Here is a 22,793-nt window from a genome sequence, read left to right as displayed (position 1 = left end):
CTTTGGGGCTCCCTCACCCACTGTTGCTGTTGTCAACCACACGCCTGACCAGGGATGCGCGACTCATCACCCCCTCCCCAAAAAAGCCAGCCTGAGACACTCCTTTCTCAGGTTCCTTTCCACAACCGAAACAGATTGGAACTCCACTGAACATTAAGGAAGAACAAAAAACCAATCAAGTAAAAGAAGCGTATGAAGCAAATACATACTTGATCCTACCGTATCTACCTCAGCCTCCCAATTCTAGTCATACCCTAAGAACCCGATTCAGAAACCACCCACCCCCCCGCCCCATCTCTTTTAATTCTCAGGCAATCCTTACTTCCTGCCAAAAGAGGGGGACCCAGATACCAAGCTTCAGAGGAGACAAAGAATAGTAAATTGGGGTTGCAGGTCCATACCTGGGTCTCAGAGGCTTACAACAGGTGGGGCTAAGAGTTATTTTCTCCTCCTCTCCCGGCACCTAACAACAGCAGGATGCGCCGTGGAAGGCAGGTGCTGGCAGAGAGAAATTACTTGGTGAAATGCTCTGTTAAGCACTCTGTCAACACAATTCATTGTCCACTGACAGCTGGTTTCTTCTCCTCACTCCACCTCCCAACAATTCTATTTCAACTTTTGAGTAAACAGTGGCCTTGTTACTAAAGCCAATTGATACTTTTGTTGCCTGCGTTTCCCTGAGAGTTTCTCTTTAGCAATTTACAAAGTTAACTATTGTCTCATCCAAATACTCTTATTTCCCTGATCTTACAAACCCACGTGGCCTTTATGCTCATCAACCTTGTTAAAAATTCTTCTCTTTCAGTCTGCTCTGCCTGTTCTTCCTCTGACAACCTTTTCAAAGTTTTTCATTGAAATACCACTAATAACAAATGCGATCGATAAACATTTATCTCCCCATTCACACCCACATCGCATGCATAAATGAATCCAAAGTCGTTAATGTCAAGGGCAAATTCACTTGCTTTGCATTTTATGTTTTAAATTGCTCAAAATTTTGCATTATTCTTCATAAATATTCACGTGTATTAAGAAAATATTTTAAATTGGTTGAGTTTAAGTACTTCAACTTTCTTTCCAAGTTATCAAATGTATCAAGCATACATTTCAAGAAAATGCACCCGTCATTTATGCCACAAATATTTAGTGTCTTCTATGTGCTGGGCACTAGGGATAAAGTGTGAACAAGACAGACACAGTCCCAGTCCTCATGGTGATTTTGCCTTCTAGTTCAAGAGACAGACAATAGACATGTAAACAAACAAGACAATTTCAGATCCATTCATCTTAACGAGTGAATGAATGAAATAAAGCAGAGTAAAAGAGAGAGGAGTGCTAATTAAATCAGAGAAGAGATGATTTCTCTAATATGTAAAATGTTTTTCCTGTGGCTTCACACGCCTGAAACCCTTGGCATTAAATGCTGGTGTTTTCAAGGGCTTGATCATCTGTCCTCTTTAGCTTACTCTACCATTTTCCTGAATATCTTACATATGCTCAGCAGACTGACACATAAATTAGTAAGGATATAAATGATTTGAACATGATTAATGAACCTGACCTGATTGACTATGTGGATTATGGCACCTAACACAATTTCAGAATACCACTCTTTTCAACTACACATGGAACATTAACAAAATCAGACATTAACAAAATTAGACCATATTTTTGGCAATAGGGCAAGTTTCAACAAAGCAAAACCAAAACAAATCAAAAGATTGAAATAATACAGAATATCTTCTCTGACCACCTAGATATTAGTCTGAATACCAAAAACAAAAGATAACTCAAAAAGCTTCTATATATTTGGAAATGAAAAGACGCATTTTGAAATAATCCACGGGTGAAAAATTGAACCACAACAGAAATCACAAAATATTTTGATCTGAATGTTACTAAAAATACTACATATCAAAACTTGCAAGACATAGCTAAAATATAATGAAGGAGATTTCTAGTCTTAAATGTACATATCAGAAAACAAAGCCAGAGAATCAACTATCTAAACATCTATATCAAGAAATTAGAAAAAGAAAATAAAATCCACATAAAGAAAATGATGGAAATAAAAATAAGACCAGAAATTAAAGATATAGAAAAAAAATCACACAGGATCAACAAGAGAAAAAGATGGTTCTTTGAAAAGACTAATTAACTACTGGTATAACTACTCAGAAAAAAAAAGAGAGAAGACACAAATAAGAATACTAGAAATAAAAAGGAAACATCACTACAGATCCTAAGACATTTAAAACACGAAAGATATTATTAACAGCTTTATTCTAATAAATTATTTAGATGAAATGAGCTGGGAGAGACAGTTGTCCATGTGGCTCTTGTGTTCCTGTAAGTCTTGCCGGATATGCCAAGAACGCAAGACCCTGACTACTCATTACCTGAGCCATTGCTCAGGGTAGTGTTTATGGCAGGCAACCTTGAGATACGAGGTCATGTCTCCTTCAGGACAAAGAACAGCCTGGCTATACTGCTTGCTATAAAGATGGTGGATTCCTCAAGCTCAGTGTTCCTCAGATGTGACACAAGCCCACTGCATGTGTAGCATCTACTTGGGCGTCTTCATGTCACCTCCATGGGACTTGTAAGCAAGAGGAACCAATGCAAATATGCTGATGGTAGTGCTGTGCCATGAGTAACAAAGTCCTTTATCTCTGGTCCAGGAGTTTTTTGTCCTCTGCCAGCAGCTACGAAACAGTAACAGGCTAACTTAGATTGTAAGTAGGGTAAAATTAAATCCCAGACCTGACAAAATGAGTAGGTGGGACTTCTGCAGATGGTGGAGTCATCAAAGTTTCTCCCCCCCCAAAAAATATAAACTGGACAAAACTGTCAAAAACAATCATTTGAGGGCTCTGGAAGTTAATCAAAGGCAAACAACAAATTGAGACTCATTTCTTCATTTTTAAAACCCCTGCTGAATTTTGGGTGGGAGTAGTGGGAGGGGATTTGGCGATCATTTTCACAAATCTGTTAGATTTTTCTTACATCAGTCCTTCCGAAGTCAAAACCATATTTTAAACAGAAAACATGACCAAGAATTGTTTATGTAAATTCACACCTGCAGTGCTGGATTCTGATAGACTGAGGCATTCTTGCCAGAAAACTGCTGTCATCTCCCAAAGCCTACATCCTCCCCAGCTCAGTTGGTACAACGGCGCTACCAGGGTAAAGCCGACAATAAAGGCCAGGAGCTCCACGGCTCGGGGGAGCTAACTTTACTTGGAGTGGATGGCAAAAAGGCCATACCTAGTGGTGCTGTTGATAAAAATCACAAACTTGGGAGGAAATAAATGGGGAAAGCCCATAGTTCTGTCCGCCTGAAGTTGTGGTCTCACATGAGGTGAGCAGTAGACCAGTGGACTAGCCAGAAATTTAACAGGGAGATCCCAGAAATGAGGGAGCCATTGAGGGTCAAGATAAGCTCTTCACATATCTCTGTATGACTGGGAGGCTACATGTGACAGGGGAAACACAAACCTGCCCCTGCAGATGTTTGTGTTTGAACACTGGTTCTAGCACTAATTGTGTGACCTTGGGCAAGTCAACTTAACTGTTCTGTGCTTCAGTTTCTTGATCTGTAAAATGGGAAAAAAGCATTGTTGAGAGGAGTAAATAAGTTATATAGCATGAATGTAGAACACAGTATATTAATATTACAAAAGTGTTTACTATTATTATTTCTCAAAATGTGGCAAAACAATATTTGCATCAGGATCCTTGGGGGGATTTCCAAGATTCACTCCAGATCTACCGAATCAAACTCTCCGAGTCAGGGGAAGGAGCCTGAGAAAGATCTCTTTTACAAGTAGACTAGGTGATTCTTATACCACCACCATTTGAGAACTACTACTTTCAGGAGAGATATTATAATTTTCTGTTTGGGGTCTGTGTCCGGATGCCTTGAGGGTAGAAACTATCATATTTACTTCAGTCTCCCCAGTGCCTAGCACACGGAAGACAGTTAGTCAAGCATCCATTGAATAGTAGAAAGTTTTATTTAAAGCTAATCAACATCCAACCCTCCAATTCCCACAATGCAGAATAAATAACAATTGAGGCTTAGACTTTAAAGCTTTATATTAATATGAAAAAGCTAAAATTACTCTAATATCATCCAGAGCAGTGATTCTTTAAAACTTTTTGAGTCACAGACTCCTTGGAGAATGTGATGAAAACTACAGATTCTTTCTCAGAAGACTGAAAATAGATGTAAAATCTTGCAAATAATTTTAAGAGTTAAAAGCCTCTCCTATGACAACTGGCTTATCAATCTGCTACAACAAAACAGTAAGTTCTTGTTTATCACTGAATCCCTATTCCTAGCAAAAGGGTGGAACATACTTGACACTAAATAAATATTTGCTGAATGAATGAATGAGTCACTGATAAAAAGGATCGCATCTGGGGGTTATCTGGAACTCCTTGAATCACCTGGGAGTGATATAGAGAAGGAAAGCACAAATGTTGCACATTTTATTCATGACCGTGATGTGACCTTGAATTTCTAGAGACAGATAATTAGAAAACAGGTCATTTGGACCAATGTCCCCACTGAAGATGAAACATGAGGAAACACAATAAGCATTTTGTTTCTTTTTTTTTTTTTTTTTTTTGAGGAAGACTAGCCCTGAGCTAACTACTGCCAATCCTCCTTTTTTTGCTGAGGAAGACTGGCCCTGAGCTAACATCCATGCCCATCTTCCTCTACTTTATATGTGGGATGCCTGCCACAGCATGGCTTGCCAAGTGGTGCCATGTCCGCACCTGGGATCTGAACTGGCAAACCCCGGGCCTCCGAAGCGGAACGTGCGAACTTAACCGCTGTGCCACCAGGTCGGCCCCTAAGCATTTCCTTGAAGACGTAAAAGATAGAAGTTAGCTGGTCAAATTCAGAGAGAGAATTAAAGCTGAGGAAACAGTGCCAGAGCTACTTTTGCCCTTGAGGTGGAATACGAATCTAGAGGAAGTATTGAGAGGCAGAGTTGTATTTTCATCAACAACCAGAGTTGGAAAGACAAGAGTTGGGTTTGGTATCCACCACAAGCTGAAACACTCCTTGCTCTAGCCTGGAGCCCAAGGGCTGTACCCTGGAGTGGGGTTACAAACTGCAGTGTAGTGGGTCATCTGGAGGGGCATAGAAAATCTAAAGCCTAACTTTCAGACTGCTAATGACCTCAGGCACTTGGCAGAAGGAAACAAAAACCTCTTCAGGAAGATATAATCATCCAGATCTTAAATAATTTCTGTATTTTTTTTCAGGTTTTTCAAGTAAACAAAGATAATGAGGTACAAGGATAACCAAAATGACATTAACTAGAAACAACAGGAACTACAGACAGCAGAAACAGCATCATAGCAGGCTGTAGATATTGGAATTATCAGTCACAAAGGATAATCCATGGAAATAAAATTTTTACTTAAAAATTCAGCAAGGAACTGGATACCATAAAAGTAACAGAGCAGATAAAAAAAAGAAACTAACATAAAAATAGAATTTAAAAATATAAAAACAGAGTCCTGCCCAGTGGCACAGCAGTTAAGTTTGCACATTCTGCTCCGGGTGGGCCAGGGTTCGCCGGTTCGAATCCCAGGCGTGTACATATGCACCACCTGTCAAGCCATGCTGTGGCAGTTGTCCCACATATAAAGTAGAAGAAGATGAGCACGTATATTAGCTCAGGGCCAGTCTTCCTCAGCAAAAAGAGGAGGATTGGCAGTGGATGTTAGCTCAGGGCTAATATTCCTCAAAAAAAATAAATAAAAACAGAAATTATGAACTCAGTGAATGCATCTCATGGCAAATTAAAAACAGCTGAAGAGCTGGCCCGGTGGCACAGCAGTTAAGTTTGCATGTTCTGCTTCTCAGTGGCCTGGGTTCTGCCAGTTTGGATCCTGGGTGCGGATGTGGCGCCGCTTGGCATGCCATGCTGAGGTAGGCGTCCCACATGTAAAGTAGAGGAAGACGGGCATGGATGTTAGCTTGGGGGCAGTCTTCCTCAGCAAAAAGAGGAGGATTGGCAGCTATTAGCTCAGGGCTAGTCTTCCTCAAAAAAAAAATAAATAAATAATAAAAAATAAAAACAGCTGAAAAGTAAATTCGTGATTTACAAGATATAAAAGAAGAAACTATCTAGGATGATGCAGAAAAAATAAATACAAAACATACAGAAGAAAAATGAACAGATATAGGAAATACACCAAGAAGGTCTAACATATGGTTATTTGGAGCCTGAGAAGGTAAGGAGAGAGAATATTGGGCAGAGGCAATATTAAAAGAGGTTCGAGCTGAGAATTTCCAGAACTGATATATCAATCCACAGATCCAAGATGCCAAATAAAACCCAAGTGGGAAAATACAATAAAATCCTCACTTATACACAGCATAATGAAACTGCAGAAAATCAAATACAAAATCTTGAAAGCAGTCAGAGGAAAAGACTGATTAATTTCAACGGAGCGGAAGACTGATGGCTGATTTCTTCATAGCAACAAAATGGAAGCCAGAAGACAATGGGAAGATTTCTTCAAGATAATCACCCAAAGAGGATTCTATGCCCAGCAGAAATCTCCTTTAAGGGGCCGGCCCGGTGGCGCAGCGGTTACGTTTGGGACGCCTACCACAGCATGGCTTGCCAAGCGGTGCCATGTCCGCACCTGAGATCCGAACCGGCCAACCCTGGGCCACCAAAGTGGAACATGCGCACTTAACCACTGAACCACCAGGCCAGCCCCGTGGAAAATGCACTATTATACAGAGGAAACTGTTCACAGATTAAATGTAATTCCAATCAAGGTCCTGACAGATTTATTTTTTTTGTTGAAACTTGTGCTAATTCTAAACTTTATACAAAAATGCAAAGGACAGATGATAGCCACACTCTTGAAGAACAAGGTATAAAGATTTGTTTTTATCAAATAGCAAAAACTTAAAAAGCTTTAGTAATTAAGACAGTATGTCATGGTGTATGGACAAACTGATCAATAGAATAGAACAGAGAGCCCAGAAACAGACTCATGTAAATATGGGCATTTAATAGATTACAGAATTGGCATGGCAAATCAATAAAGATGAGTTTTCAAGAAATTTTAAAAAAGAATGTGGTTACCTACCTCATCCCAAACGCAAAATTCAAGTAGAAGACAAAATTATAAATATTTTAGAACATAGTACAGGAGAAGATATTCATGACCTCAGGATAGAGAAGTATTTCTTAAACAAGACATAAAAAACCAACAATACAGGAAAAGACTGACATATTTCACTAGGAGCAGAAGGATAAACACAAACTGAGAAGATATTTGAAATAGAACCAAAGGATTAGTTTCCTGAATATATAAAGCAATCCTGTTAACCAAAATATGTCAAACAATCCAATTTTTTTGCGTGTGAGGAAGATTGGCCTTGAGCTAACATCTGTTGCCAATCTTCCTCTTTGTGCTTGAGGAAGGTTGTTGCTGAGCTAAGATTTGTGCCAATCTTCCTCTATTTTATGTGGGATGCAGCCATAGCATGGCTTGACGAGCAGTGCTAGGTCTGTGCCTGGGATCTGAACCTGTGAGCCCCAGGCCGAGTACACGAACTTAACCACTACGCCACTGGGCTGGCCCCAAACAATCCAATTTTTAAAAATAGGCAAGTGATTTGAACAGGGACTTCACAAAAAAGGAAATCCAAATGGTAAATAAACCTGTGAGAAAAAAATACTTAACCATATGGAAATGCAAATTAAGCAAGTGAGGTATAAGACCACCTTCTTTAAAAATATATACATATATTTATAAAAATAACTGAAATTTATCAAAATGGATAATGGGATTATATGTAGATTTTATTCTTCAAATCATTATTTCTCAAATTCTTGTGTTGCCTTTTCTTTTTAAGGTAACACTAATCACTAGTAATTATCAGCACTAAAAACAGATTGTATACCAGATCAGTGTAAAACTTCTAGTATATCTTGATTTCAGTAGGCAATGTGATCATTCCTAACCGTGTCTTCTGGATAAAATGGAGAAATGCAGACTAAAACCTAGCACATTTGGTGGTTTAGGGATAACATCCTTGCACTTTCCTCCAGAACCTGGAAACAACTGAGATGGAGAAGTTATGAGATCAAACCTCACCTTTATTATTAACAGAGTTAAAGATCATGTTTTTCCATCTGTAGCAATGGGGCTGGCTAATAGTCCATATGCCTGAATTACAGATTAATCCACTCAATTGCTGGCCTAGCTAGACAACCTCGGCCTCCCGTGGCGAGAGAAAGTTAAATTCCTTGGGGAATAAGTCTTCATCTAGATATTCTCTTTTATCTCCAGCACCCTTATGTCTGAAGACTCTTCAAGTCCATTCTGCTTCATTACTTATGTAACATTACTTGCTCATTTGGCTATTGTCTCCCCAAACTAAATTATGTTCCTGGAGATCAAACTATATTATCCATTTCTGAAACTTCTAGCAGACTATTATGTACATGATAAACACTTTCATGTTTGTGTTACATATTAAGAGCTATATGAGTAGAGGCCACACTAAGAACTTTATAAAGTAAACATCAAGAGATCAGAACTGGACCAATGATAAAAATATAGCTACTATTTATTAAGCGCTTGTATATGATATGCACTGATCCTAAGTGTGTTATAAACACCTCATTACATTCTCATTATAGTAGATATGACCTTAGTAATAGATGAACAGAAATATACAAAGTTAATAAAATCATTTGTGTGAGGTCACACAACCATGATTTGAGCTTGGCTTTGACGCCAAAGCCAAAGCACCGCACTGCTACTGAGCCATACCGAAATCCAGATAGTTAAGCTTTCAGAGATCTATTCAAATTGGTGTTTGTAAGGCAATACTGCAGTGGTTGAGGAAGAGGGCTCTGGAGCCAGACTGCCACAGTTCATATTCAGACTCTGCAAGTTACTAACTGATACAGGCAGGCTTCTTAACCTCTCTATGCCTGTTTCCTTATCTATAACATGGGAATAATATCCTTAGTTCACAGGAATATTGCAAAGATGAAATGTATCAATACAAGTAAAATACTTAGCACAGCACCTGGCACAGGGTAAGCATTCAATACATGTTAACCTATGTTTACTGTTAATTCTCTGCTACTTTCATAGATTTGTGCCCAGGAACCAGAGTATTCCCTGACTATACTATGGAGGGAAAGAAAGAAATTGAGGGAAATCTGTATTATACAACCTAAGGTTAACTTACTCAAAAACTAAGAGCTTTTTAGGGAACTGAAAGCTTAACTGTCTTTCACCCAAAGTTTCAGTAAGAAATGCAAAAAGGTTAAAAATGAGGCAGTTTAGAGGTGGTATTTCTCTTCTTTAACTTTCCTTCTTGGCCAGTCCCTAGTTTCTCTGAAACACCAAATAAATAATCACTCTCTCGCTACAATACCGTGAGCCACGCTACAAGTTCATAAGGAGCTTTAAAAAGATTCAAATCCTGACAGAAACAAGTGAAGTCAGTTTGTTGAAAGATTTTTTTATTCTAGAAGAACTGATGGTGCAATCCTGCAGAACCAATATGTTTAACTTAGAGAAATCTTTTTCTTTTCAAAAGTAAATGAGAAACTCCTTTGAATTATTTATATATTACCTTAATTTTTGAAAACAGTAGTCATCAAATCTGCTTTGTCCTATTTAACTATAAATGTTACACATTTACAAACTGAAGCAAAAATGGATAGTACAGAGATTTAAACGAAATCTTTCAAAGAATAAAAACGCTTTTCAGTGCACTGTATTTTCAAAGTTGATTATCACCAACCCAGGATGAAAGTTGTGAACGACAAACCATTTGTTTCTTTAATAGAAAAAAGAATGTCTAGATTATTAGCAAAGTAATATCTTAAAATGTATCTTCACACAGTTGAAATTTTAGTATAAACTTGTATATCAACTCCCTTTCCATTATTTATTCTACTTTAAAAATATATTCAGCTAATGATGTTTAAATATGTATTCTGAGCCATACGTCCAAACATATTTGGGAAATTCAAACTGTTCCAACAAGTTATGAAAAGATTAAAGAGAAAAGATGAGCTACAAATTATATAGTAGGAGGAAGAAAAGTTCTTACTTAACATTTACATCTGGATAGGTATGTATTTTCTAATTTATACACACCCAGTTGAGTATACACAGCCATCAAACTTTAATCGGTTACATACAGACTAGACCAAGCCTGTACTATTTTCTACAACAGGTAAGAATGATGATTTCAAAAATTTTAATATATCTCAATAGTTTCATCAAGTTACTGTGGTAATAGTCTAATATCATGAAGTTTGGATAGGCATAGATTAGATAACTGCATTATCTATGCCGAACTCCAAACACTGATGATACCTGACTCTGCTTAATTATGGCAGAAGTATCTGAGCACAACTGAGCAGACAACCAGAAAAGGACATTTAACATGTCTGTGCTTATCAATCACATTAACATTAGTGTTTAAAATTTTCAAATCTAAATAGAGAAAGACACTTATAAAGCTGCAGGACAACTCCAAGAACCTAAACAGATAAAGCTGCAAAATCTTAAACTTCAGTTCTTTATCCACTGATAAATATTATTTAAAAGTAGCTATTTGGTCTTCAAAAATTTTAGAATTAAAGGGTTGAAAACATGGTCATCTCTTGCTACATTGTAGCATTTGAAATTAGGAAGCACAACAACTTGAATTCATTTTGATTTACATGCAGAAGTGTATATATGCATCTTAAGATAGCTTAGAATTAAGAGTTAGCTTCCAGTCAGTAGTGGTAAGTGACTAGCATTGCTATCCAATCAGTATTCGATGGTACCGCATAAAGTCTCCATAATACAACAGTCTTGTTCAGTACTCATCACTTTGGGTGGGGGAAGGAGGTACAGCAAAACGCAGTTGCAATTTTTTTTTAAGCAGCAAAAGAGCTTTAAACATCTATACAATTTTGCATCATATTGTATTCTGTTCTAGAATACTTGGAACAAAATCTTATGTCAATCAGCCCAATCCATACAAGTCATAAAATACAAACACAGTCTAAACCCTTTAGGTGCACAGAATATGCACTATTTAATACTCATTAAATGCAGTACAATCAATAAAGATTATCAAGTAAGAAACACACACACAGCATTCTAAATTTTTAAATCATTTTACGGCTGCTAACCAGAGATTGTACAAATTATAGGTGTGAGACAAAAAAAAGAAAGAAAAAAACAACCAAGGAAACTTACTTCTCAGTGCATCACACCCACAAGGATAAAATGTACGGCACTTTTACAATCATATTACAACTGTCAATTTAAGACTCAAAGACATTAAAGCCACATAAGGGCAAGAACCAGCCAATTAAAATGTTAAAATGAAACAGATCACCTTTTTTCTTTGTAAAAGCACTGAAAATGTAATGTGTGCAGATAACTCACTAAAAATCTTCTCATTTCATTTGCCCTCCACTATAGTGTCTTCAATTATTCTGTAATTATTTTATCTTTTTATAACAGTCTAATTTTTAAGACCTGTATAAACTCTATTATGTTATTGAAACATACTATTTTCTGTGTGGTAAGAATGTCTTTTTGAAAAAAATAACATCTGGTTATAAATCATAGAATAAACCAAGAAACAAAAATCTGACATTTTCCGAGCTAGTGAGAAATAAATTATACCATGATGTATCAACTTAAAATTATATCAATATTAACAAACATTTCTACGGTAGTTTTCCCCCCCCATATTAAACAGTGCAGAATAGGCTTGGGCTACTGTTAACCACATTTAGTTTTCTTAAAAACAAAACTTTATTTACTATAAACAATTAAAAGACAATTTTCTTCCTCCACAATACATGTAGACATTAAATTGAAGGTTTTTACAATATCCACTACCAATAAGAAAAGTACTTTTAAATGGCTAAAAGGAATCAAAATACCAAAGTTTAGTGTGCGAAGAGAAGATATAAACAACCAAGAAAAGAGCAGATCATTGGTGTTGAATATTTAACATGAATAGCCCAAAATAAGTTCCAAAGTTTTTCTACCTTTACAAATAAAAAAAGGTGTCCTTTCGACAGTTTGGGGATATGCATTGTACATCCCCCCCAACAAGTGTATGAGTAAGGTTTTAAAAATGTTGCCAATATTAAGTTCTTCGGTACCTAAAATTAATTGGAGGACAGCAATATTACAGTGGCAATGGTGCATCAATTCTCAAAACGTAGTTATGATCCGACACGAGTTGTGGTGGTTCTTTTATCTGAGAAAAAGCTTTTCAGAAGAAACACCTGCCCTATGCTAACCACCAGAAGAATAAGGGCTTCTCCTACTGACCAATAGGCCACTCTTGTATTTAGATCCTCTGCTCGGCTTCGGCCTTGAGCTTCTCTCAAACGGAAATGAGTCTGATAGTCGATGACAGACTTCAGAGCTTCATGAATTGAAACACAGGCAGATTCCATCTAAAGAGAAATATTTCCAGTTAGTACGTTTAATACTTTCTGTACAACACATCTAGCATACTCATCTTTTCTTTCAACTTGATCTCACTTTCTCATTTGATTAACATTCTACTAAACTGGCACTCATTCACTCACTCATTTATGCCAGTGGTCCTGGCAATGCAAGTCATTCCCACAAGGACAACTGGTAAGGCTAGAGATCCCATGAAATAGCTATTTGTCTCAAAATGGAATGTCACAGCTGTGGCATCAGTAAGGTGGTAGATGAAACATTAAGCTAACCGTAGCAGAAATACTTATCAGTTAAGGTTGGTGGCTACAGAATTTCAAGCCAGGTTCCTCAAAGAGGAAGAATTAGGAAGAAGAGAATGGCACGTCAGTAAATTTGACCAATTAAAAGAATATAAATCAAAGTCCAAATATATACAAGAATAAGCCAGATATGGCATAAACATAGATTGAATTAGTCAAGGTTATTTTAAGTATTTTAAAAACAGCTGAATTGGGGCTGGCCCTGTGGCCTCATCGTTAAGCGCTCTGCTTCAGCAGCCCAGGTCTGGTTCCTGGGCACGGACCTACACCACTCCCACTCATCAGCGGCCCATGCTGTGGCAGTGACTCACACACAAAAACGAGGAAGACTGGCACAGATGTTTTAGCTAAGAGATAATCTTCCTCAAGCAAAAAGAGGAAGACTGGCAATAGATGTTAGCCCAGGGCCAATCTTCCTCCCTCACCAAAAAATAATGGTGATTTAGTAAAACTCTATCATTTATTCTATATTTACTAGTTGGTAATTTTTTCAATTTTGAAGTATGAACAGCTAGCTGCTTTAGAAGTATCCCTATTATATGAGAGACTTATTAGCTTTCTGAAAGTAGAAAAATCAAACTTAAAAAAAGATTAAAAATGTGATACAAATAAATGAAGTGGTACTAATTGCTTTATCACCACTCATTTTTTATATTTATCTACTTAGGTTTTTAGAGCAAGCTACCTTTTTATACAAAATTAAAATTCATGAATGTTAAGTTATAAACAATGGCCCCAAAGAAAAATCTTTTTACAAAGCAAAGTGCCATTCATACAGGATGCTAAAATAAAGAGGTCATTTCTAAAAACAAGAGCATTTGAATACATCTTGTTAACGCTTGCAATAGGTTTATGAATTAAGGCTCTGACACATTCTTTAAAACTGCCTGTATCATCACATGACTTTGGCCAAGAGACTAACTGGAATCGGTGAACAATGAAATACCAGTTTAAGGTTTGAACAAGTAGGGATAAATAATTCCTTTGGATACCTAATTGAGTATCTTTTAGATATAATCTAAGCTCATATGGTATTTGAACTAGAAATAAAATAGTCCTTCTCATCGCCTGAGCAGTATCTGCTCACTAACTTTAAATTTCTTCTGCTATCTTTCTTTCATTAAGCTCGTCTTCAAAATAAATGTCAATTTACCTTCCTTAACTATTTTTGTTAGATGACTTACCATTAATCTGTAATATTTTACCTTAAGCTACAGCAAGTTATTGCAATAGCAACTTCAGTAACACTAAACATTGGTATAAAACTACTTCGTGGTATATTTATATATTTATAAATGCACAATATAATATATATTTATAAATATAATATATTTATATTAATTAAGGCATCATTTTGCTTCCAGTTATACCAACCTCCATGGTAGCACGATGCCTCCATGAATTACAGAAAATGCTTCAGAATGCCGGAGCACTGTTTAGCATTCCTAAATTGCCTTTGCCACTGATGTTTCTACCTAAGTGATCCTATTTTAATACTTATTTTCTTTACACTTAAAAGTTCATAAAATCCTTTAACATTGGACTTCACTAAAAAGAAGGCTTAAAATCTCTGCAAAATGCCTTATATACTCTAAGAATTAAGATAGGTCTTAAAGACTGTTAAAATCTCAAAATTCCGCGTTCATTAGTGAGTTAATGCACATTAAATTATGTTTTCCCCCCTTTAAACATACTATCAATATATTACTGACTTTATATTTACCTGGGTAAGAGCACTGACTCGGTTCTCACTAGGAAACAAAGGTGGGTCTTCTCCAACTTGAAAATCAAAATACACGGTTTTATGTGTGAAAGTAGAAAATTCATTGCTGAAGCAAAATTTGTATGTCCCATTTTTGGAGGCTGTGAAGGTAAAACTATCATACTGTTTCTTCATCTCTTTGTATAACACATTACCATCAGGATCTTCTAATCGACAATCAACATCATAGTGACCACCAGTAATGACCTATAAACAGAAAAAAAAATTGAAGTGATCACTGCAACTAGCAAGTTTAAGAAATTAGCCAGGTTGCCTGTTAAAATGGCAATAAGGTTATAGGCAAAGGACTTTTACTATCACAGGCAACTTTACACTCTGATTTTCACCAGTGGATGGGAACTTGGGAGGCAGATTTCAGTTCAACTAAAGCTTTAGAGAAACTGGACAAATTTCCACGTGACAGGTAAGAGTAAACTAGCTTACTAGCCAGACAACTGTTCTAGTTAATGTAGATCTCTTATATCACTTAATTCTCCCAACAACCCTACAAGAGAGGGGTTTTTCCCTCCCATTTGACAAACAGAGAAACTGAGTTAAGATAAGCAACCCACCCAAGATTGCTCATCTAGTAAGAGGCAGAGGTAGAACTTGAACTCCAAAGTCATACTCTTGATCCTTAAGCTTACTGCCACGTAATTTTTCCTTCTCCAAATTTTCTCCCCCAGTTTCCTATTAGCATCATTCAAGCACACACATGGGTAGTGTAGTGAGGTAGTAAAGTAGGGCAGTCCTCAGCAGAACACCCAAAGCATACTTCAACCATAGAACTTAAACTCGTTTGACTGCCAAGTTACAAATAGGTTGTTTCTTAAGTTCTTTATAGGTCAGTTATATGGAATTTGATGCATATTTTGTTTTGAACTACATTACGAACTGAATAGACCTGTGGGCGTTCTAAGAGTATATCATCATTTACAAACTTGTTTCTAGGAAAAACATAAATGATTAAACTATATTGTTTACACACTTGTGATTAAAGCAAAAACAAAACAGAACAATACAAAAGCAACTAAATCTTTTGTTTATCTGGAAAGCTTGTATTTAAGGGCAAGCATATTGAAAAGAAAGCCAGGGGGTAGATGAAACACTTCTGAAGAGGATTTTGGAGCTATTTTCAAAGGCTTATGCTTAATCAGTTATAATTTGGGCCATCTGGGCTGTACAAAGATAGGAAGAAGAGATTTTTCTGAGGTAACTGGACAAGCATAATAAAAGAAAAAAGGGGAAATTATTAAAAAAGAGAAAGGCCTCCATATACGAGAAAGAATTGATGGGAAGAAAGAGGGAGAGGAGCCTGGAGAAGAAACATAGGGTGTATGTATCCACTTGAGAAAGAACTGATGAAGAAGAGACACTGGGTTTGAAGGTTCCCAACCAAGAGATTGGCTGGCACAAGTCTCTCTTTCCAAGCTTGAACCCTCTTGGTTAGCATAATATTGACATTCGAGATCTGAGAACAGACAGACCAAACTTTGGACTTCAAAGAAGGATTGGTTACTTATGTGACCTTTTGTCACTTAAGAGATATGATGAATAACTGAACTATGTTACAAGATCATTTTGATAATTAAATGAAATAAAATTATGCACTTAGGAAACTGTAAAAATATGTAAATATTAATATACAGATACAATGTTTTGATCTAAAAACAGTTTCTTATCATTTTGGCATTTACTCCTCCTCTTCCTCAACAACTTTTCCTCTAGGTGAAATAATGACTTCATTTTTATATACCCAATTACTCATTCTTGACTGTTGTACTTTGAATAATCAAATACATATACAAACTGAACAGGACCAGAACTGATCATCACACCACTTTTCTTCCAACAAACTTTAAGACAAGTAATCTTATTTCAGATAAAAGTACCCCTTTACAACCTGTCTGGTCACGTAAGATAGAAACTGGGAATCATCTCAAATTAAGTGTCCCTACCTGTCCAGTTAATCACAGAAATCTCTTGATGGTATTGCCTCTCTCAAATTCATCCCATCTCTTCCATTCTTAATCCACAATCCAAACAGGACTATTGCCACAACTTCCTAAAAGGTCTTCCCACAACCCAATTTCCTCCCTCTAATCCAGGGTTTCTCAATTTTGGTTAGATAATTTGGCTGGATAATTCTTTGTTGTAGGGGGCTGTGTTGCCCTGCGCATTATAGCACGTTTAGCAGCATCTTGGGTCTCTTATCCACTAAATGCCAGTAGAACCCTCCCTCCCCACATCTCCTGGGTGGGGGGCAACCTCCCTATCCTTCCTCATCCCCCACTCACTTAAAACCTTTTGATAATTCCCTGTGGCCTAGGGAAAAATCCAAACCAACTGTTAACAATGACATACCACTCCCCTGTACCTCCTCAACGTAACCTTAGCATCTCTTTTATACCCTTTCTCATTCTGTGTTCTAAAAATACCAGACTGCAAGAAATCCTCTGAACCAGTCTTTGCTTTACATCTACACTAACAGTAGCAAGTTAAACAGGTTTTCTTTGAATCACAGGACCCTAAATAACAATGCTTACAAATCTACAGTTTATTACAAGAAAAGAACACAATATAAAACATTACAGCCAAAAGCTGTCTCATAGGAAGAGGTCAGCAGAGGTCAGGGGTGGGCTCCTTTGTCCTCCCTCTGTGGGCAGGGGCAGCCATACACTCACTCTCAGATCAGGAACCACCCAAGTGTGCAAGGAACACTCTGGAACCAGTGAGCCCAAAACAAAGTCTTGGCTGGGTTTTTTTTTAATATTTTGCTGGTCACACAGCCATATTCCTGCTATGTAACCAGCCTCAATAGCAGAGCCTTTGGGGGGGGAGGGTCTCACTGAGACCAGGTGCAACTCATCAATCTCACTGTTATCAATAAACAATGCTGACAAACTGGTCCAACTGCCCCTAAAGCTCTTGGACCCACAGTTACAAAGCAACACTACTACTTGTGTATTTCAGTGCCAGCTCAGGCTAATTTCAGGAATTAGGTCTCACAAACATACCTGCCTAGGATGTCCTTTTCCCTTCTGCCACCTTGTAGAGTAACTCCTATTTCTCCTTCTAGACTCAGGTCAACATCAGCCCTTCAGCTAAATTTCCCCTGATGATTCCTCCCCCTTTCTCAGCACTATACCTAGAGTGTACTTTCACTGTTGCATTTAACATTATATGACTGTATTTGTCTATGCAGACTGCCTGAGGTCAAAGTCAGTCTTATTTACCTTTGGGAGGTAGTATAACAAAGTAGTTAAGAATTTAACCTGGGACTGCCTACTGATTATGCTACTAGCTAAGTTTTGTGACCTTGAGTATTAACCTCAAAGCCTCAGTTTTTTCCATCAATAAAAAAGGAATAAGAACTATACTTATTTCACATCGAATTGTCCTGAGAATTAATACACCTGAAATGCTTCTCATACTGTCTGCCACATAACAGATGCTCATTTTTTAGCCCACTAAGAGTAGCAGTCGCAGTATTCTCAGCACCAAGCAGTGTCTGCACATAAAAGAATTCAAAAAACGTTTGTTAAATTCCAACAGAACTTTACATTACAATTCTTGTTTTCTTTTCTGTCCCCTGATCCTAATCCATGTAGTTAAGCAAGTCTAAGGGTCATCTTTAGCCTCCCCTCCCTCACTCCCTATAGCTAAATCCTCATCAAGTCCTGTTGATTTTACCCACTAAATTCTCTCCAATCCTTTCCCTCTTCTCCTTTTCCACTGCTCCCACCCTAGTCTAAGCCGAGACCACTACAATAGCCTCCTAGTCAGTCTTCTGTATCCATTCGGCAACATTCTGTCATACTTTCTCTACCTGTGCAATAATCAGACAGCTATCATGAATATCTGGACCGTGTCACTGCACTGCTTACAACTCTCTGATGGCTTCCCAGTTTCTTATGAAAAACTAAAATCTCTAACACGGCTGGCAAGGTACTACATGGTCTGGCCCCTGCTGACCTCCCTTCCTCCGGCACGGACCTTGCAAAAGCTATTCCCTCTTCCTCCTTACCAAAGTATTTGCAACTCATCCTGTACAACTCAACTTAAAATCATTTCCTACAGGAAGCCTTCATAGATACCGAAGACCAGACAATATATCTCCTACTTTCCGCTCTTAAAGCACAGTGTTGATGAATGAGCAGGTCCTAACTAAGAAGGGCAGGATGGGTGACAGCAGCGACCTATCTGTTTTGATCACGTCTGCATCACCAGCACCTAGCAATCAACAGCTGCTCAAATAAGTTAAATAAATCTACTAACAAAAATAGAAACAGAGTAAAGATGGTTCTAACCAACTTAAGAAACTACATTCTGTTAAATAAGGTTTCTTTTTTAGATAATCCCAAAGATGAGAAGGGGCTTCTCATTTATCACACCAGTTTTATATCTGTAACACCTTTGGTAAACGCTCATCCGGCCTCGAATGGAGCTGTTCCCATGACAGAGACAGCACTAATGTTAATGGAGAAACTGAAAAGTAATGGAGTTAAGATATTGGCAGTACTTTGATTAAAGTGGAGGCGCGGGTCAGAGGGTAGGGGATGGACACTGGGCACTACAGAACAGGAATAACTTTTCAAAAGGAAAGTCTTTTAAGGAAGCAAGTTCAATAGGCCTTAAAATGAAGGACATTAGAGAAGGAAGGAAAAGTCACAGCTACAGGAAGCATTTCTGGAATTCCTGTATCTTAGTATCTGCTCTTTAATGTCTCACCCAAGATTTGGAAGAGGAAAGCCAAATGCCCTGCACCAGCTACCTAGAGGTGACTCCTGAATCAGCCAAATAGAGAAAAACGGACAGGAAGGGGGCACCCTGCAGGTGATAGCCCAGACCCCGAAACTTCCGGAGCCCGCAGTACCTGGAACTCGAGGGTGCACTTGGTGCCCTGCGTGATGTCCTCGTAGAAACACTGCTTGGCGTTGTCGGGCAGCTCGAAGGTGATCTCAGAGGCGCCGCCGGGCCCCGGCACCAGCAGCAGCAGCGCGAGCAGCCTGCAGCTCCAACGGCCCGCGGCGGCCAACCAGCGCCGCGCGGACCCCGGCCGCAGCATCTCGAGGCGACGGCGACGGCCTCACCGGAGCTGCGCGGAGACGCGGGGTCAGGTCTGAGAGGACGCACCGCCCGCGGCAGGCCTCAGCCCGGCCGCCCCGCAAAGACGCACAGCAGAGTCGCTCCGAGCCTCACAGAGATTCGGGATAGGAGGCGACCGCTGGGCGCGAGCGCGGGGTGCTGAGGGAACGGGGCCGGGGGCCGGGGGCCGGGGGCCGGGAGAGACTTGGGGAACAGAGAAAAACCGGCAGAGAACAGGCGGAAAAGGCCTGAGGTGGCCGGAAGTGGGGCGAGCGCTCGGGAGGAAGGGGAGGGGCCTCAGGCACCTGCTTCAGCGACCCGGATGTTCTTTCCCCGGGCTGCGGGCAGAGGCGTTGGAGCGCGTACGTGGAAGCTCGCGAGGCGTCCGCTTGGCCTCTGCCGCCGCCGGAGGGGCGGGGCCAGCGTACTGAGCGTGACGGGGCGGGGCCAAAAGAAGGGGTGCGGTTTGCGAGTGCGTCGTTGGGGCGTGCGGCGGTCCCAGCCAGAAGCCAGTGCTTCCCGGGCTTACGTCGATGCGTGCTCCCGTCGCTGGGGGAGCTCCCAGGAAGTTGTGAAGACCTCATTTTGTGCTAGGGGGCTAATCACCGGTGGTAGAGCGTTTTGCAGTTTGCTGAGAATTACATCATAAATAATAAAAAAGTATTTGGGGGGAGCAATTTAGCAAGGAGGGCGAATTCTGGGACCATCACACTGCAGGAGTTTTAATTCCTGCTCTGCTACTTAGTGGCTATGTGACCTTGGGCCAGTTGCTCACTTGCTTAACCTCTCTGCCTTAGTCTTTGCATCTGTAAAATGAGGATCATAGTACCTAACCCGGATGATTATTTCAAGTCTTCAATATTTGGAAAAAGGGCTTAGAAGAGTGGTTGTCATATAGTAAGCACTAGATAAGCTTTTGTTAGATAAACATCTATTGAGTGCTCCTGATCAGTGACATATGTCTTTCAATCCTTCAAACAACCCAATATGGTAGATATTATTATGCCTATTTTACTGATAAGGTAATTGATCCAAAAAGTTGAGTAACTTGCATATGATCACATCACTGGTTTGTGTTAGAGTGCTTAAAAAATAATAGTGGATAATGTGAATAGTAGCTAGTAGTTGTTGGTTTCTTAAATTATACATTTTCTCGTGCATATAAACGCGAATTAGGTATTAATCTCTTTTTTATAAAGGACCTTGGTGAGGCTTATACACTTTAAGATGGTCAACAGAGGCTGAATAGAGGGTTTTGTAAGAAGGAACTAGAGTCAGGTGGGTAGGAGCCAGGCAGGGAATTGAGGGGAGGTTTGGAGGGGGCGGTCGTTGATGACAGGGGAGCTGCAGGACCTCTAGCAGCCTGGGTGCCCAAGCTTCTGCCATGGGGAAAGGAGTCCTTAGGAAATGAGATTGGGGGGAGATTGCACCTTCCTGAGATCTGGGTCAGACACAGAAGCATTATCTGTGCGTGAGTGAAAAGAAGAATGAATTTCAAAACAGAAAATGTGATTTTGTCACTGACTAGTTACCCCAAGGAACTGAAGGGTGGGTTTGGATATTTTAGCTGTTTTTCCAAATTGTTGCTTTTCCTTTTGTTGTGTTAAGGAGATGCAATCACCAACCTCCTGAACCAAACCAACCCTCACCACAAGAGCTATGCCTATGACCTTTGCATTATTTTTTAGTGCTAAGATCTCTCCAGGAGGAGCTTAGGCCTTGTTACCATAACCTGCAGTGTGTGTGGAAGCATGTTTTCCAGCTGAGCCTGTGCAAGCGAATACCCACCTCTCTCTTTTGAATATATTCATCTCCCATCCAAAATAAATGTCCTTGCTTCCCTTTGTTCGCGGATGCCATGACTTTGGAAATGATTCCTCATTGTCCCCTGTTTGCTGCAACTATACTTTACTTTGTGAGACAACTACTTCTGGTGAAGAGTCTGATTTAACCTGCTGGGAGGGAACCCACTTTGGTTTCGGTAACAGGTTCTATTTTCTAACTCTTGACTTTGGGCAAGTCACATTGCTATTCTAAACCTCAGTTTCTTTCTTTTTTTTTTTTTTAAAGCTTGGCACCTAAGCTAACAACTGTTTCCAATCTTTTTTTTTAATTGCTTTTTTTTCCCAAATTCCCCCAGCCCATAGATGTATATGTTAGTTGTGGGTCCTTCTAGTTGTGGCATGTAGGACTCCGCCTCAACATGGCCTGACGAGTGGTGCCATGTCCACACCCAGGATCTGAACCAGTGAAACCCTGAGCCGCTGAACTGGAGCGCGCAAACTTAACCACTCGGCCACGGGGCCAACCCTGTAAACCTCGGTTTCTTCATACATAAAATGGCAATATAAACAAAGAATGAATGAATGAACGAATGAATAAGATTAAAACCGCAACGTAATATATTACACACCACCACTAGACAAAATTTTTAAAGTGCAACAATAGCGGATATTGCTGAGCGTATGGAGCACCAAGACCCCTCATACACTGCTGGTGGAAATGTAAACTGATACAACCACTTTGGAGAATAATGTGGCATTATCTAATAAAGTAGAAGATATGTACGTATGTATCTATATATCTATATCTCAGAAATTCCACTTTGCATATACTTTAAAGTATGTACTTTGGAGCAGTTGTTCTCAAAGTTTTCTCCAAAGACCCCTTTCAGAGGATCTGAGATTGTCTATGTGAGGCTGGATTTTCATCATATAGCTCAACCCAAACAACAAATAATGGATTCAGTGTAAAAGCAGATGAGCCCCCACCTTCTCAGTGAATCTAGATATTAAAGAGAGTTACTAAAAAGGAAAGCAATGTTGCTCTTATCACTACATTTTTATTTGGAAGACATAGCTATTTTTCATTTAAAAATATGTTGTTTATGTTAACATGTGTGGTGGGTTGAACTGTGTCCCCCCAAAAACATATGTCCAAATTGTAACTCCCAGTATCTATGAATTCAACCTTACTTGGAAATAGGGGTTTTGTAGATGTAATTAAGTTAAGGATCTTGAGGTGAGATCATCCTGGATTTAGGGTGGGCCCTAAATCCAATGACTGGTATTCTTATGGGAGAAAGGAGAGGGAGATTTGAGACATACAAACATAGGCACACAGGAGAATGCCATTTG

General features: G+C 39.1%; 1 protein-coding gene across 1 annotated transcript; it reads right to left on the bottom strand.

Annotated features, from left to right (window-relative positions):
* Nucleotides 1–11,819: 11,819 nt before the first annotated feature.
* On the bottom strand, nucleotides 11,820–19,838 carry TMED7 (transmembrane p24 trafficking protein 7). Its single transcript, NM_001202561.1, is given in 3 exon segments — nucleotides 11,820–12,494; nucleotides 14,530–14,775; nucleotides 19,445–19,838. Coding segments are annotated over 3 exon segments (675 nt in total). The 5' UTR covers nucleotides 19,637–19,838; the 3' UTR covers nucleotides 11,820–12,257.
* Between the last annotated feature and the right edge of the window lie 2,955 nt (nucleotides 19,839–22,793).

This window comes from Equus caballus, chromosome 14, assembly GCF_041296265.1.
Source record: "Equus caballus isolate H_3958 breed thoroughbred chromosome 14, TB-T2T, whole genome shotgun sequence".
In the NCBI taxonomy this organism is placed as follows: domain Eukaryota; kingdom Metazoa; phylum Chordata; class Mammalia; order Perissodactyla; family Equidae; genus Equus; species Equus caballus.
This window is presented reverse-complemented; position numbering and strand designations above follow the sequence as displayed.